Source organism: Hemiscyllium ocellatum, chromosome 11 (genome assembly GCF_020745735.1).
Source record: "Hemiscyllium ocellatum isolate sHemOce1 chromosome 11, sHemOce1.pat.X.cur, whole genome shotgun sequence".
Classification (NCBI taxonomy): domain Eukaryota; kingdom Metazoa; phylum Chordata; class Chondrichthyes; order Orectolobiformes; family Hemiscylliidae; genus Hemiscyllium; species Hemiscyllium ocellatum.
This window is the reverse complement of record NC_083411.1, coordinates 28,083,404-28,096,358: the sequence shown is the minus strand read 5'-3', so window position 1 is coordinate 28,096,358 and position 12,955 is coordinate 28,083,404. Positions and strand designations below refer to the sequence as shown.

Genomic DNA, 12,955 nt, shown 5'->3' with positions numbered 1-12,955 from the left:
TTTCAAATAAAAGCAAAGTACTCCGGATGCCGGAGATCTGAAATAAAAACAGAATGTTCTGAAGAAACTCTGGTGTTGCAGTATCTGTGGAGGGCGAGAGAGAGAGACTCACACAAAGTTTCACTTCAAGGATGATATGATACTCCTTTTCCATGGTTCCATGGAAAAGAGAGTTGAGAAGAGATAAAAAGGCAAAAACGCAACCTGAAGCAACCAGATATTTTGAGGTGTGGCAGGGCAAATGTAGGAAGGATTTTTCCCCTGTTTGAGAGGCTTAGAACCAGGATATTGAGCCTTCAAAGAAGAGGTTGACTGTTTTGTTCTGAGGAATTTCTTCATTCATTTGGTGGTGAATCTTTGAAATTTTCTGCCCAGAGAGGTCAAAAACATTCAGTCATTGAGTACATTCAATACAGAGATTGATAGAGTTCTAGATTTCCACGTTTACAGATATCAGGAGAATTTGTGGGGTGCGGATAATGAAGGGAATTTACATTTGAGGTAAGAGATCATACATGACTTATCGAATGACAGGACAGTCATGATTGGCTAATTGACTTACTCCAGTTCCAAAATAGAACCCATGAACTGCTCATTACTGATTTTAATGCCTCTACAAAGCACTCTTAGAATAGAAGGGAATGAGCTGTTGCTGAGAAGCAGGCACAAAGAGAACTGGAATTCTCCTAGGAGCAGGTTTCTCTGTTTGACAGAAAATGATAGAAAGCAGAAGTCAAACAAAGAATGAGGAATGCAATTTGATCAGAGACAACTGGACCATTTAAAAATGTCAATATTGGCATCTCTGAAATTCTGGGTTGTGTGGACTATTGTGACCTGACAGAAGTGGGGGGGTGGGATTTGGCAAGATTAGATTAGAGTGGAAAGAGGCCCTTTGGCTCAACAAGTCTAACCAACCCTCCGAAGAGCAACCCACCCTGACCCATTCCCCGACATTTATCCCTTCACCTAATACAACGGGCAGCTTAGCATGGTCAAATCACCTAAACTGAACGTTTTTGGACTGTGGGAGGAAACCGGTGCACCGAGGAAACAAATGCTCACATGGGGAGAATGTGCAAACTCCATACAGACTGTTGCCTAGGGTGGGAATTGAACCCGGGTCTCTAGTGCTGTGAGGCAGCAGTGCTAACCACTGTGCCACCGTTTGCAAGGCATGATCATATCTGGAAAGCATGGAAGAGAGTGGAACAATTTTTCGAGGATTGAATGCACTGACAGTCAACAGGTTTGTAAAAATAGGTGACCAATTTGGAAAACTCGACCAGTGAATCACATTAGTATAACATCAGATTTTAAAGCTAAAATTAATTTGGTATTCATCCCACGTCCACCTTCCCACTGTCTGTTGAAATGTACATTTACCAATATTGTTTGATTTTTTTTTAAAATGCAGGGGTACTTTGTGGAATGTTAGCAATTGCAGACACTGTGAAGCCAGAAGCAGATTTGGCTGTCTACACACTCAACAGTATGGGACTGGAAGTGGTCCTCATGACTGGAGACAACAGTAAAACAGCAAGGGCTATTGCTGCTCAGGTGAGTTCAAGTCAGATTTATTATTTTGAAGTTGTGGGTTGTGCTTGGTATGTCTTTTGAGCGGGGGAAAGATTGGGAATAATTAAATGGGCGAATGACGTGGCATGCAATATTTTGTAGGTTAAAAACATCTCTGACACCTCCCTCCCCTTCCTGGACCCCTCCATCTCCATTAATGACGACCGACTTGACACCGACATTTTTTACAAACCCACCGACTCCCACAGCTACTGGATTACACCTCTTCCCACCCTACCTCCTGCAAAAATGTCATTCCGTATTCCCAATTCCTCCACCTCTGCCGTATCTGCTCCCAGGAGGACCAGTTCCACCACAGAACACGCCAGATGGCCGCCTCCTTCAGAGACCGGACGTGGTTAAAGATGCTCTCTAATGCATTTCGTCCACATCCCGCACCTCCGCCCTCAGACCCCACCCCTCCAACCATAACAAGGACAGAACGGCCCCTGGTGCTCACCTTCCACCCTACCAACCTTCACATAAACGAAATCATCTGCCAACATTTCCGCCACCTCCAAACAAACCCCACCACCGGGGATATATTTCCCTCCCCACCCCTTTCCGCCTTCCGCAAAGACCATTCCCTCCGTGACTACCTGGTCAGGTCCACCCCCCCCCCCCCCCCCCCCCCCCCCCCCACACCACCCTCCCACCCCAACCACCCTCCCATCCTGACACCTTCCCCTGCCACCGCAGGAATTGCAAAACGTGCACCCACACCTCCTCCCTCACCTCCATCCAAGGCCCTAAAGGAGCCTTCCACATCCATCAACGTTTTACCTGCACATCCACCAATATCATTTATTGTATCCGTTGCTCCCGATGCAGTTTCCTCTACACTGGGGAGACTGGACACCCCCTAGCAGAGCGCTTTAGGGAACATCTCCAGGACACCCGCACCAATCAACCACACCACCCTGTGGCCCAACATATCAACTCCCCCTCCCACTCTGCCGAGCACATGGAGGTCCTGGGCTTCCTTCACCGCCGTTCCCTCACCACCAGACACCTGGAGGAAGAACGCCTCACCTTCTGCCTCGGAACACTTCAACCCCAGGGCATCAATGTGGACTTCACCAGTTTCCTCATTTCCCCTTCCTCCACCTCACCCCAATTCCAAACTTCCAGCTCAGCACTGTCCCCATGACTGCCTATCTTCTTTTCCACCTATCCACTCCACCCTCCTCTTCTCTCCCCCCCCCCCCCCCCCACTGACCTATCACCTTCATCCCTTCCCCCATTCATCTATTGTACTCTATGCTACTTTCTCCCCACCCCCATCCTCCTCTCACTTATCTCTCCACCCTTCAGGCTCTCTGCCTGTATTCCTGATGAAGGGCTTTTGCCCGAAACATCGATGTTACTGCTCATCGCTGCCTGAACTGCTGTGTTCTTTCAGCACCACTAATCCAGAATGCGATATTTTGTAGCTTGTATGAAAGATAATTGCCATAACTTGATTTAACCTGCATTGTCAGGTTGGCATCACCAAAGTGTTTGCTGAAGTCCTTCCCTCACACAAAGTAGCCAAAGTGGAACAGCTGCAGAAGCAAGGGAAGATTGTGGCAATGGTGGGTGATGGTGTGAATGATTCCCCAGCACTGGCAATGGCTGACATTGGAATTGCGATTGGTACAGGGACTGACGTAGCCATTGAAGCAGCGGATGTTGTTTTGATTCGGGTAAGAGTGAAGATTTCAGTCAGCGTTCTTCGCTTTCTTTATCTAACTACTGGATTCCTTGAGTTTGTACTGTGACTAATTTCACAAGGACCAAGTTAAAAATCACACAACACCAGGTTATAGTCCAACAGGTTTAATTGGAAGCACACTAGCTTTCGGAGCGACGCTCTTTCATCGGGTGATAGTGATGAAGGAGCGTCGTTCCGAAAGTTAGTGTGCTTCCAATTAAACCTGTTGGACCATAACCTGGTGATGTGTGATTTTTAATTTTGTACACCCCAGTCCAACACCAGCATCTCCAATTCACAAGGACTATTTACTTGCAACTATTAATTACAGTGTACAACTGATGCTGGGGGGGAAACACCATTGTTTTAGCCTCACTAGTCCATATGTCGCACAATAAAATAAGAATAGTTTTCTCATCATCCAAAATGACCAATTCTATATCTCACTTGTGTCAGATTTTAAAGAAAAAGCTTTATCCAAAGTTACTGAATAAAATGCAATAGTTAAATAATGCTCTGTATCAGTAATGTAGAAATATAAATGCTTATCCCTATAATACCCCTGAAGTTCAAAGAAAATGCACCTATGTGCATGTGGACACATGCATTCACAGGAAGCTGCAGAATTTTTAAAACTACACAATGTAAGTTTATTACATAAAGAAACCAAACAAACCAAGTTATTTTCAGATCTTACCACACATTAAAGCAAAATTCTGAACTCTATGCATTACACTGAAGTCCACAGAATTCATTTGCCTATTTCCACTCACTTTAGGTTTCTATTTAACTGACTCCTTCATGTTTCTCTTTCTTGAACTGTAGAGGTAATTCTGTGATTCCTCACTGAGTCCGATGGCATGAACTTTTCACAATTCTGATGATCTAAGCCTTTTTAATTCTAGTAGCCTGTAAATTTCAATCCCACGCTTTCCTGACTTGGGCATTTCATAAAAATTGAGAAAACATGATTGTGAAATCAACTCTTAATCCTTCTCAACACTCTGGTGTTTCCTGAACAAATCTGAAAGCAAACTAATGCCTTAATGTGGTAACAGTTCCTGTCATAAAGCTGCAAGTCTAAACATCTCTCCCAAGCCCTTGATTGCTGTTAAAGGCCTCCTTGAAATTAGTCCTTATCCAAGATTGGCTTCCTGACTGGATTTTTAAAAAAATCTCACATCACTACCCACATCCATACACTTCTTATTTGGAATTTGGGTTGTTTTAGAAGATGATGATAAAATTTACGATCAATTTTATAAACTTTACACTGTACTGCTAATGTTCACTAGTCTGTTATCCACTGAGCCTTTTGAGACTTTGTCATATGACATATTTCCAGAATGGCCACTAAGCTGTAGAGCCATACGGAGAATAAAATTATAGATTATACATTCTCACAACTCCTCAATGTGGCAAGCATGGTGTAGTAATATTTCTTTTCTTTATTTATCTCTGCTCCACAGAATGATCTACTTGACGTAGTGGCAAGTATTCATTTGTCCAAAAAGACTGTCCAGCGAATTCGGATAAATTTTGTGTTTGCTTTAATTTATAATATTGTCGGTATTCCCATAGCAGCTGGTAAGTGTGCTCAATATGTATTCAAATTTTTCCCCCCCAAGTTCCTTGAGTAATGAGTGTACAAAATTAAAAACATGGATGGAAATCTTCTGATTATATAATTTTTAAAAAATGTTTGTCGGAGAATTAGAGAACTTTCAATCATTATTTATTTTAATATAAACTTTGTTCCAAGAGTGGAAGTAGATTGAAATAACTTTCTGGCTGCATTGAGACATTTCTGTGTATAATATTTTATTTTATGCGCACACAAGTTATGCAATGATAGCTTTTCTGAAAGTTCTGTTTGAGGCTTATTTCCTCCATATCATTAATTAATGAATGACTTTGGTACCTGAATTCCCACCACCCCACTGTGCCCCTAACATAATACTCCAAAAACATGAAATGTACCAAAGTGTGAGCCTCATCAGAGCATCTACAGCTTTAGTATGGTTTCTTGCCTTTCAGCTTCACAAGTTATAAATATAATCCAGCATCCTTGGTGCTCTGTTTATTACCTCACTCACTACTCAATCAAAGAAAAGTACAAGTCAGTTAACACCATTATATCAATATCTTCTTTGACAAGTATTATCTAACCATGGAGTACATATGCCTGTGATTTGTTCTTCTGAATTGCATAATCTTCTCTAATAAGATTCATTTGCAATAAATAAGCTTCACTCATCACTGATCAGTTCAGCTATAACTCCTGTTAAATTCTATTTTTCAGAAATGAGCTGCCTGTGTCCAAATTTGATTTTTTGTTTTCATTCTACCACCCTATCCCCACTGCCTTCCAGAAAGAAATTCCATGTTATTTACACCCCTTGGACCTATTTAACAAAAACTCTTTGCCATTTGAACACCAGTATGAAAATGCTTCTGAATAACTCTTACTTTCAGCGTTATTTTCTCTGTTTTTTTATGAATCACAACATTTGACTTGGCAACTGCACATGTATTTGAAATCAGAAAATTACTCTTAGTATTGCAATACAGGATTGGAAGGTTTGAGCTACGTGGAGAGACTAATTGGACTGGGGATATTTTCCCTGGAGTGTCAGAGGCTGAGGGGTGACCTTATAGAGGTTTATAAAATCGTGAGGGACACAAATAGAGTAAATAGACAACGCCTTTTCCTAGGAATAGGAGAGTCCAAAACTCGAGGGCATTGGTTTAAGGTGTGTGGGGCAACACATAAAAGGAATTGTTGTGTGTATGGAATGAGCTGCCGGAGGAAATGGTGGAGGCAGGAACAATTAAAACATTTAGAAGGCATCTGACTGATATATGAACAGGAAGGGTTTAGAGAGATATGGGCCAAGTGCTGGCAAATGAAACTACATTTATTTAGGACATTGGGTCGGCATGGACACATTGGACCAAAGGATCTGTTTCTGTGGTGTATATCTCTATGACTCTATATGATGTATTCCACAAGTGTAGCTTGAACTGTATAATTTTGTACAATTAATTTGTATGGAATGATTACTCATCATTTGAAATTAACAAGTTGTGTGTTTCAGGGTAAATATGAAAATAATTGAATTTATTCCACTTTCTCTCTGAATTATCAATTCTTTACTTTTCAGGGGTTTTCTTACCTGTGGGACTGATATTACAACCATGGATGGGATCTGCTGCGATGGCAGCATCATCTGTTTCTGTGGTACTTTCTTCTCTATTATTAAAGCTGTAAGTATTTGCTGCTTGAATTTAGCATTCTAATGGAAAATAGACCTAAGGGATACTGACTTTGGGAGTCGGCAGAAATTAGCTAACTTCTAATGGACAGTCAGTAAGGTTAAATATGTGCATTATCAAGATGTCATGCAAATACTGGCAAGTTGAATGGCAGCTTGTGGGACTGTATCGATGCACTGTAAGGAGCTATATCGAGGAAATGTCAGAAGAAATTTTAATACCTTCAGAAATCGCATGTTTTTGCAATAACACTAATAGTTTTTTCCTTGTTTATATGACCCATTTTTATGGCAGTGTATCCCCTTTCCTTTTGTTTCAGTTACAAGAAACCTAATTCTGCCAGGTTGGAGAATCGAGCTTGGAATCGCATGAAGCAGAAATCGCTGTCTGACATCAGTGTGCATATTGGTATGGGTGAAGCGAGGCGGGAGTCACCAAAGCTAAGCCTATTGGATCGAGTAGTTCACTACAGCCGAGTCTCCATTAATTCGCTGAGGTCTGAAAGGCGATCCATGACTAACATTCCTTTACATGATCCAGACAAAAACAATCTCCTTTTGGGAAAAGATGAGGATGATGCAGTTTGAGCATAGCCTTACTGTTTGCAACAGATTGGCAATATCTGTTCTCCCGACTACAGTGTCTTCTGAACCTCTATATCTCAGATATACGGCGACCACGGAAGTGCAGAGGATGCGCAGATATATGTTTTATTATGATGTAGTTTACTTGCTACACTGTTATATAATTGTAATTTATCCTTTTTTGCAATCTCTATTTTTTTAAACATCTCTTCAGGCTCCTCATCTCTCCTCTTGCACGCAGGAGGAAAAAGCGGTTTTAAATTAGTTTCCTCATTGTTCTGCATGCATAAATCACAAATCCTCCATGACCATCCAACAAGAATTCTGATGGTCATGATGCATATCAGTTTTTCTTGCTTTCACACACAACTGAATCTCCAACTAGTATGCGACTGTGAAGCCTTGCACCATTTGAGTGATTGGACTGAATTCCAACATCTTCAGTTGTGTGAAATGTGTTTAACCACTTTCATCATTTTGAAATGGTGCCTGTGGTACCCCTTTTTATTTAGTCGAGACCAAATTCATCATTTGAGCTGATTACTAACTATTCCAAATTTCCATGTCCTTGTGTTCTTCTGTTAAATAAAGGGCAATGCAATATGTAGGACAAGCCAAAGACACCTCTGGTATCCCAGATTCTGTAGTAATGGCTGAATCTGATAAACGGGTGCATGGTGTAATTAACCAAACATTGCAAACACACGACATGATCGAGAACCGCAACTGAATAGTGAGTTCTATTTTTCTGGCGAACTTACACTTTTGCTGTGATCTTAAATGACATCTTAATATTGAGATTGAAGGAAGTGCAAAATGCTGGATGTATTTTATGAAAAGTTATGGAGTAGATAGTTAACTATTTTAAAAATGCTGATTCGCATTTTTTGTTGATTCTTACTCTGAGCTGTGCAGCTCCGTCATTTATGTTGAAAAGAAAACTGAATATAATTGATACTAAACATAGCCTTGTCCTTCTGCCTCACCGCCAGCAGCACCCTGTCCTCCATCCCCCTTTTCTTTTATGAAAAGCTTTCTTATTGATGCCTGGAGTAGTTGGGTTTTTTTTGTTTATTTTTAAATAAACCGGCCAATCTTTGTTGTCTGGTTTGTTACAGAGAGAGTTAACTCTACAATTTTTCCACAATTGATTTTTATGGAATTGGATGAGTTGCTCTTGCCCTTCCCAGCTGCTTCATGAATCACTTTTGGCAACCAAGGAATAATGGCAGCTTAATTCTAGAGAGAAAAATCCAAAGTTTGGAAGTTTACTTGTCACTTAGGGTAAAAGTTTGTTTTTATTGTACTTCAAATTAGTTTTATATATCCTTAACACTGCAGTTGTATCATGGAATACAGATGCAACAATGAAGTGTCTGAAGTATCACAATCAAGTGCTTTATCTTCAGTTTTGTAGAAAAATTAAAAGCCTAAACATTTCTTCCTAAAGAAATGAACTAATTCAGCTCGTCAATGAGAGTGTAATGTTGAAAGTCCTGTAGTTCAATGTTATTGTAACCTGTGTCTCCCTGTTAAAATATTAGGTCACTCCAGGTTTGTATATAAAATGATGTGTCATTAATAGTAGAACTTCTAGAAAATCACAGTTCAATCTGAATTTCATGCCAGCTGCATTGTTATCTTTTTATGTCACATGGTTCAACTAGTTTTAAGTTATGCTGTCATTGTGAAAAGTGAACAGATTGTCTCCTGCATTTCCTTTTCCACAAGTGCTGACTTTGAACTGGGACATAGAAATGACAGGTCTTTGGTACCTCACCAATATAGTTATTCCAAGTTACAAGCCTAAACATTGTCTGACGACCAAGACCAGTTGACCCCACTCCTACTATAATGTAATATCTACATAGACCTTTCACAGCCGAAACGATTGAATAATGTTCAGGTGAAGCAGTTTTTCCAGACTTGCAGCCAGAAATGCTTGCACCATTCTGTGCAACTCTAAATAACATGACCTAATTCATTAAAAACCAAGACTGAATCCAAGATCTGACTGACTGGACTAACTTTAAAAAAATCATTGGATATCAAATTTATCCACTGAATTACCATTGCAGAAATGTTGATAGCAGGCTGCATCTTTATGCAAGAGACTGAGCTTCAGCAGATGGTAAATATTACTGTCCCATAATTATTGAGATATTCAGTATTTTTGTCTTCTCCATAAGCTATAGACTTTAATAGATGTTTTAGGTCTTAATTTTGTGACAGTTGCTAATTCTACAAGATTAAACGGCAATATGTAACTAATTTTAAGCAGAAGTAAATTAATTTTCTAGTGGAAGGAAAAGAATTCACAAATTTATTTATTATTTTACAAATCAGTTCCAGTCATTTAAGGTTTGCGCCAATATTTAAAGTATAGATGCAATGTTAATTTCATTGCCACAATCAATAATAATTGACATTTTGATGATTTAAGATGGTGAGAAATTCCCAGTGTCCTTGGGAGCTCAACTTGCTTTTTATCCTCTCACTTCATAATGGGGAAAATAATTGGGTAGAGAAGAGAAATTTACGAAAATATATTTAAATCTCCAACAAATGAACAAGTTAAAATACAAGTTAGAAATGGTGGAAAATGAAATGAATGATTTTATATTTGTGAAATCGATCTTTTTCTGTCTGAAATGATTGAAATTAGAAAATGGCAAAAAGAGCAATTTTGGTGTTAATATTGATGTGGTCTCTTTTCCTGATCATGTCTTAGTGGAAACATGTTTTGGCCAAAATTAGAGGGCATTTATGAAGAGATTTTGTTTGAATGCAGAAATGATTAATGTTGCATCCAAGATGGCAATAGAGCAGATGATGTTGTATGGACAAGCTGTTGTACTAATAATACATTGTTGTCCTATTGTTGACTCCATTAACTACATATATGAACTTTGTTCTTGGCCTTTTTAAGCAACAGGGTCTGAAGGCCCGGCTTGGTTTCTAGTCCCTTTATGTGAATATGAGGCTATTTTCCATCCGTACATCAATGTATCAAAGGCAGTTTGATAAATTAGTACATTTGCCTCAGTTATACTTGGCAAAGGTCCTTGCCTCCAATCTGCTTTTGTACGTGTTAAGATTTACCTATTAAGGAAAATGCTTTCAGCTACAGCATGCATGACATTAGTGCTAAAACCTCCAGTCAACTTCACTTTGTATCCTTGGTCCCTGCTGCAGTGTAAGAGCAGTTGGAAGGCTAATCTGCCAAACTTAGCTCAACTGTCAAGGAAAAAAACCTACTGTCCCTCATCATAACATCCAACTATCTCAAATGACTGCAGGAATTTTGACTCTAGTATTTACCTTTAGAGCTTTCCATGCACTTAAAATATTAATGCTAGTTCCAAATTTGCCCTCCACTAATTTGAACTTTGTCACTTTCTTCTTTGTAAACAGACCTCAGCATATTGTACTGGGCTTCTTTACCTTTGTATTTACTTATTCCTACGTAACATTGTGTTTTAAAGGCTAAAGAAAGCAATTCACTCAAAATAGTACTTATGCATATATTGACGTGCAAGGGAAATTTAATTTGTTTCTTTGTAGGAGCAAATGCTGAGTTAATGGGCCACTGAATAAGTTCTGAATGAATTTATTTACAACTTGACACTTTATTTTTTTTTATCTCCAAGGTTCAAAGAGCTAACAACTCCATCACACTCCCTATCAAAATCTGTGGTCAAGTTTGCACAAATGTGAATGTAACAGGACTGATTCCAGATTTCTATTTCCTGATTTATATTTTTTTTGGTTTAATGATTTCATTTGACATAGCTGATTCAAGCTCTTCCCGAATGCTTTCCCAATGATCTGAACAAACCAAGACACCAATGAATCATCAAAAAATAAATCATTTGTCCTATTTCAGAACAGGACAGGCTCAATATCTAAGATGTAAAGTTCTCATCCTGAAATGAGTTTAAAATTCTTAATTATTGTGCAATTCAATTAATATTGTTATTGTTGAACTTATTTATGTACTCAAATAATAAAGCTACAACGGTCTTAAGAAGAAAAAAGTGCCTAAAATGTAAATAATGTTTTGTGTTTTTTTTAAAAAACAAATTTCTAAGAGAAAGAAATTCAAGAACATAGTTCCTTGTTACATCTGGTGGTCCCACAACTATCTTATCATTTTCTTATCAACGTTTAAGCAGCTGGACTGTTCCATTATTGACTTGCTCAGCATTGCAGAAAATGTACATGTTTTGGACAAGTTACAACAAGACTTGAATTGTATTGTTCATAGATGTGGTAGGCCACCAGTTGAACAATGCCAAAATTAAAGATGTTGTATTTGAGATCAGGATTGTAGTACATTTTGCTCACGATCTGTTTCTACATAGAGTCAGAGAGATGTACAGCATAGAAGCAGACCCTTTCGTCCAACTTGTCCATGCCTACCAGATATCATAACCTAATCTAATCTCATTTGCCACCACTTGGACCATATCCCTCCAAACCCTTCCTATTCATATATCCATGCAGATGTCTTTTGTAATTGTACCAGCTCCTCCTTTTCCTCTGGCAGCTCATTCCATACACATACCACCCTCTGTATGAAAAAGTTGCCCCTTAGGTCCCTTTTAAATCTTTCCCCTCTCACCCTAAACCCATGACCTATAGTTCTGGGCTCCCCAACCCCAGGGAAAAGACCTTGTCTGTTTATCCTATCCATGCCCCTCATGATATTATAAACTTTTCTGTAGTCACCCCTCAGCCTCCGACACTCCAGAGAAAACAACCCTTGCCTATTCAGTCTCTCTTAGCTCAAATCCTCCAACCTTGGCAACATCTTGGCTCAGTTAGCTGGACAGATAGTTTGTGATGCAAGAATGATGCCAACAATGACGTGAGCTCAATTCCTGCAGTTGCTGAGGTCACCATGAAGGTCCTAGCTTCTCAATTTCATTCCTCACCTGAGCCATGGTGATGCTTAGGTTAAATTCACCACCAGTCACATCTCTTCAGTGAGTGACCTGTCCTTTGATTCTCTGGGACTATAGTACTTTTGCTTTTTTGCAATCTACTTTGTTGTGAACTGAGTTGACGTTATTTCTAAGTTAGCTGGTATAAAATTGTCTTAATCTTTGTTCCGTTCATTTCATGCATGTTATTCATGTGCTCTTTGTTCTTATGCAATGAACAAAACAAAATGTTATAACAAACTCTGTGACTAATCTTGACGTACAAGCAACCAAAACTTAGTTTATGTGGTCTTTGTAAAATTGGGTTATCCTTTTCAAAAATAATGCTCTCATATATCTGATTTGATCTGAGATCCTAATGTTCTTCTTATTTTACTGCTTGAAGGTGCATGCCCTCAGCCAATTACCAAGCTACCTCTATAGATGCTGTTGGATGAGATTCTTTCTCAGCTATCCTGATAAACTGAACATTCCTGCTGAGAAGAAAAAAGTATACATGGTGGGGAATAGAAAACACAGGCTGCCTACATCTCTATCCCAACTTTGTGTACCTTTTACCAATTTTGAACTTCCTTGGCGGCCTTTATATTTTATTGAGTCATTGGTAAAATTCCTTTGTGCGAATAAATGGTAGTGAATAAAACATCAAGTTTTGATCGTTAATGTCAAATTTGAACTTTCGAAGGACTGCAGATTAGAAGTATAGAAGAAACAAGTCTAAGTTCAAGTGATTTTAAACAAGAGGTAAATATTACAGAATGGAGTGACAGTCACTTTCGGATGCTATAGCATATTGACAGAGCTTACTATTGATGAGAGATAAGGCAGTGTTGTCGTTTGCATGTCCCTTAATTGACTGATTCTCTTTAAATGATAAA

At 39.2% G+C, this 12,955-nt stretch overlaps 1 protein-coding gene across 2 annotated transcripts in view; it reads left to right on the top strand.

Moving 5' to 3' along the window:
• Positions 1-11,162, top strand: part of LOC132820401 (copper-transporting ATPase 1-like) — a 100,591-nt gene extending 89,429 nt beyond the window's left edge. For both annotated transcript variants that reach the window (XM_060832493.1, XM_060832492.1), the window contains exons 19-23: positions 1,418-1,560; positions 3,060-3,263; positions 4,741-4,858; positions 6,436-6,538; positions 6,867-11,162. In XM_060832493.1, coding sequence (XP_060688476.1) covers positions 1,418-1,560; positions 3,060-3,263; positions 4,741-4,858; positions 6,436-6,538; positions 6,867-7,134 — 836 coding nt within the window. In that variant the 3' untranslated portion in view covers positions 7,135-11,162. The remainder of the gene's footprint in view (positions 1-1,417; positions 1,561-3,059; positions 3,264-4,740; positions 4,859-6,435; positions 6,539-6,866) is intronic.
• Positions 11,163-12,955: the final 1,793 nt, after the last annotated feature.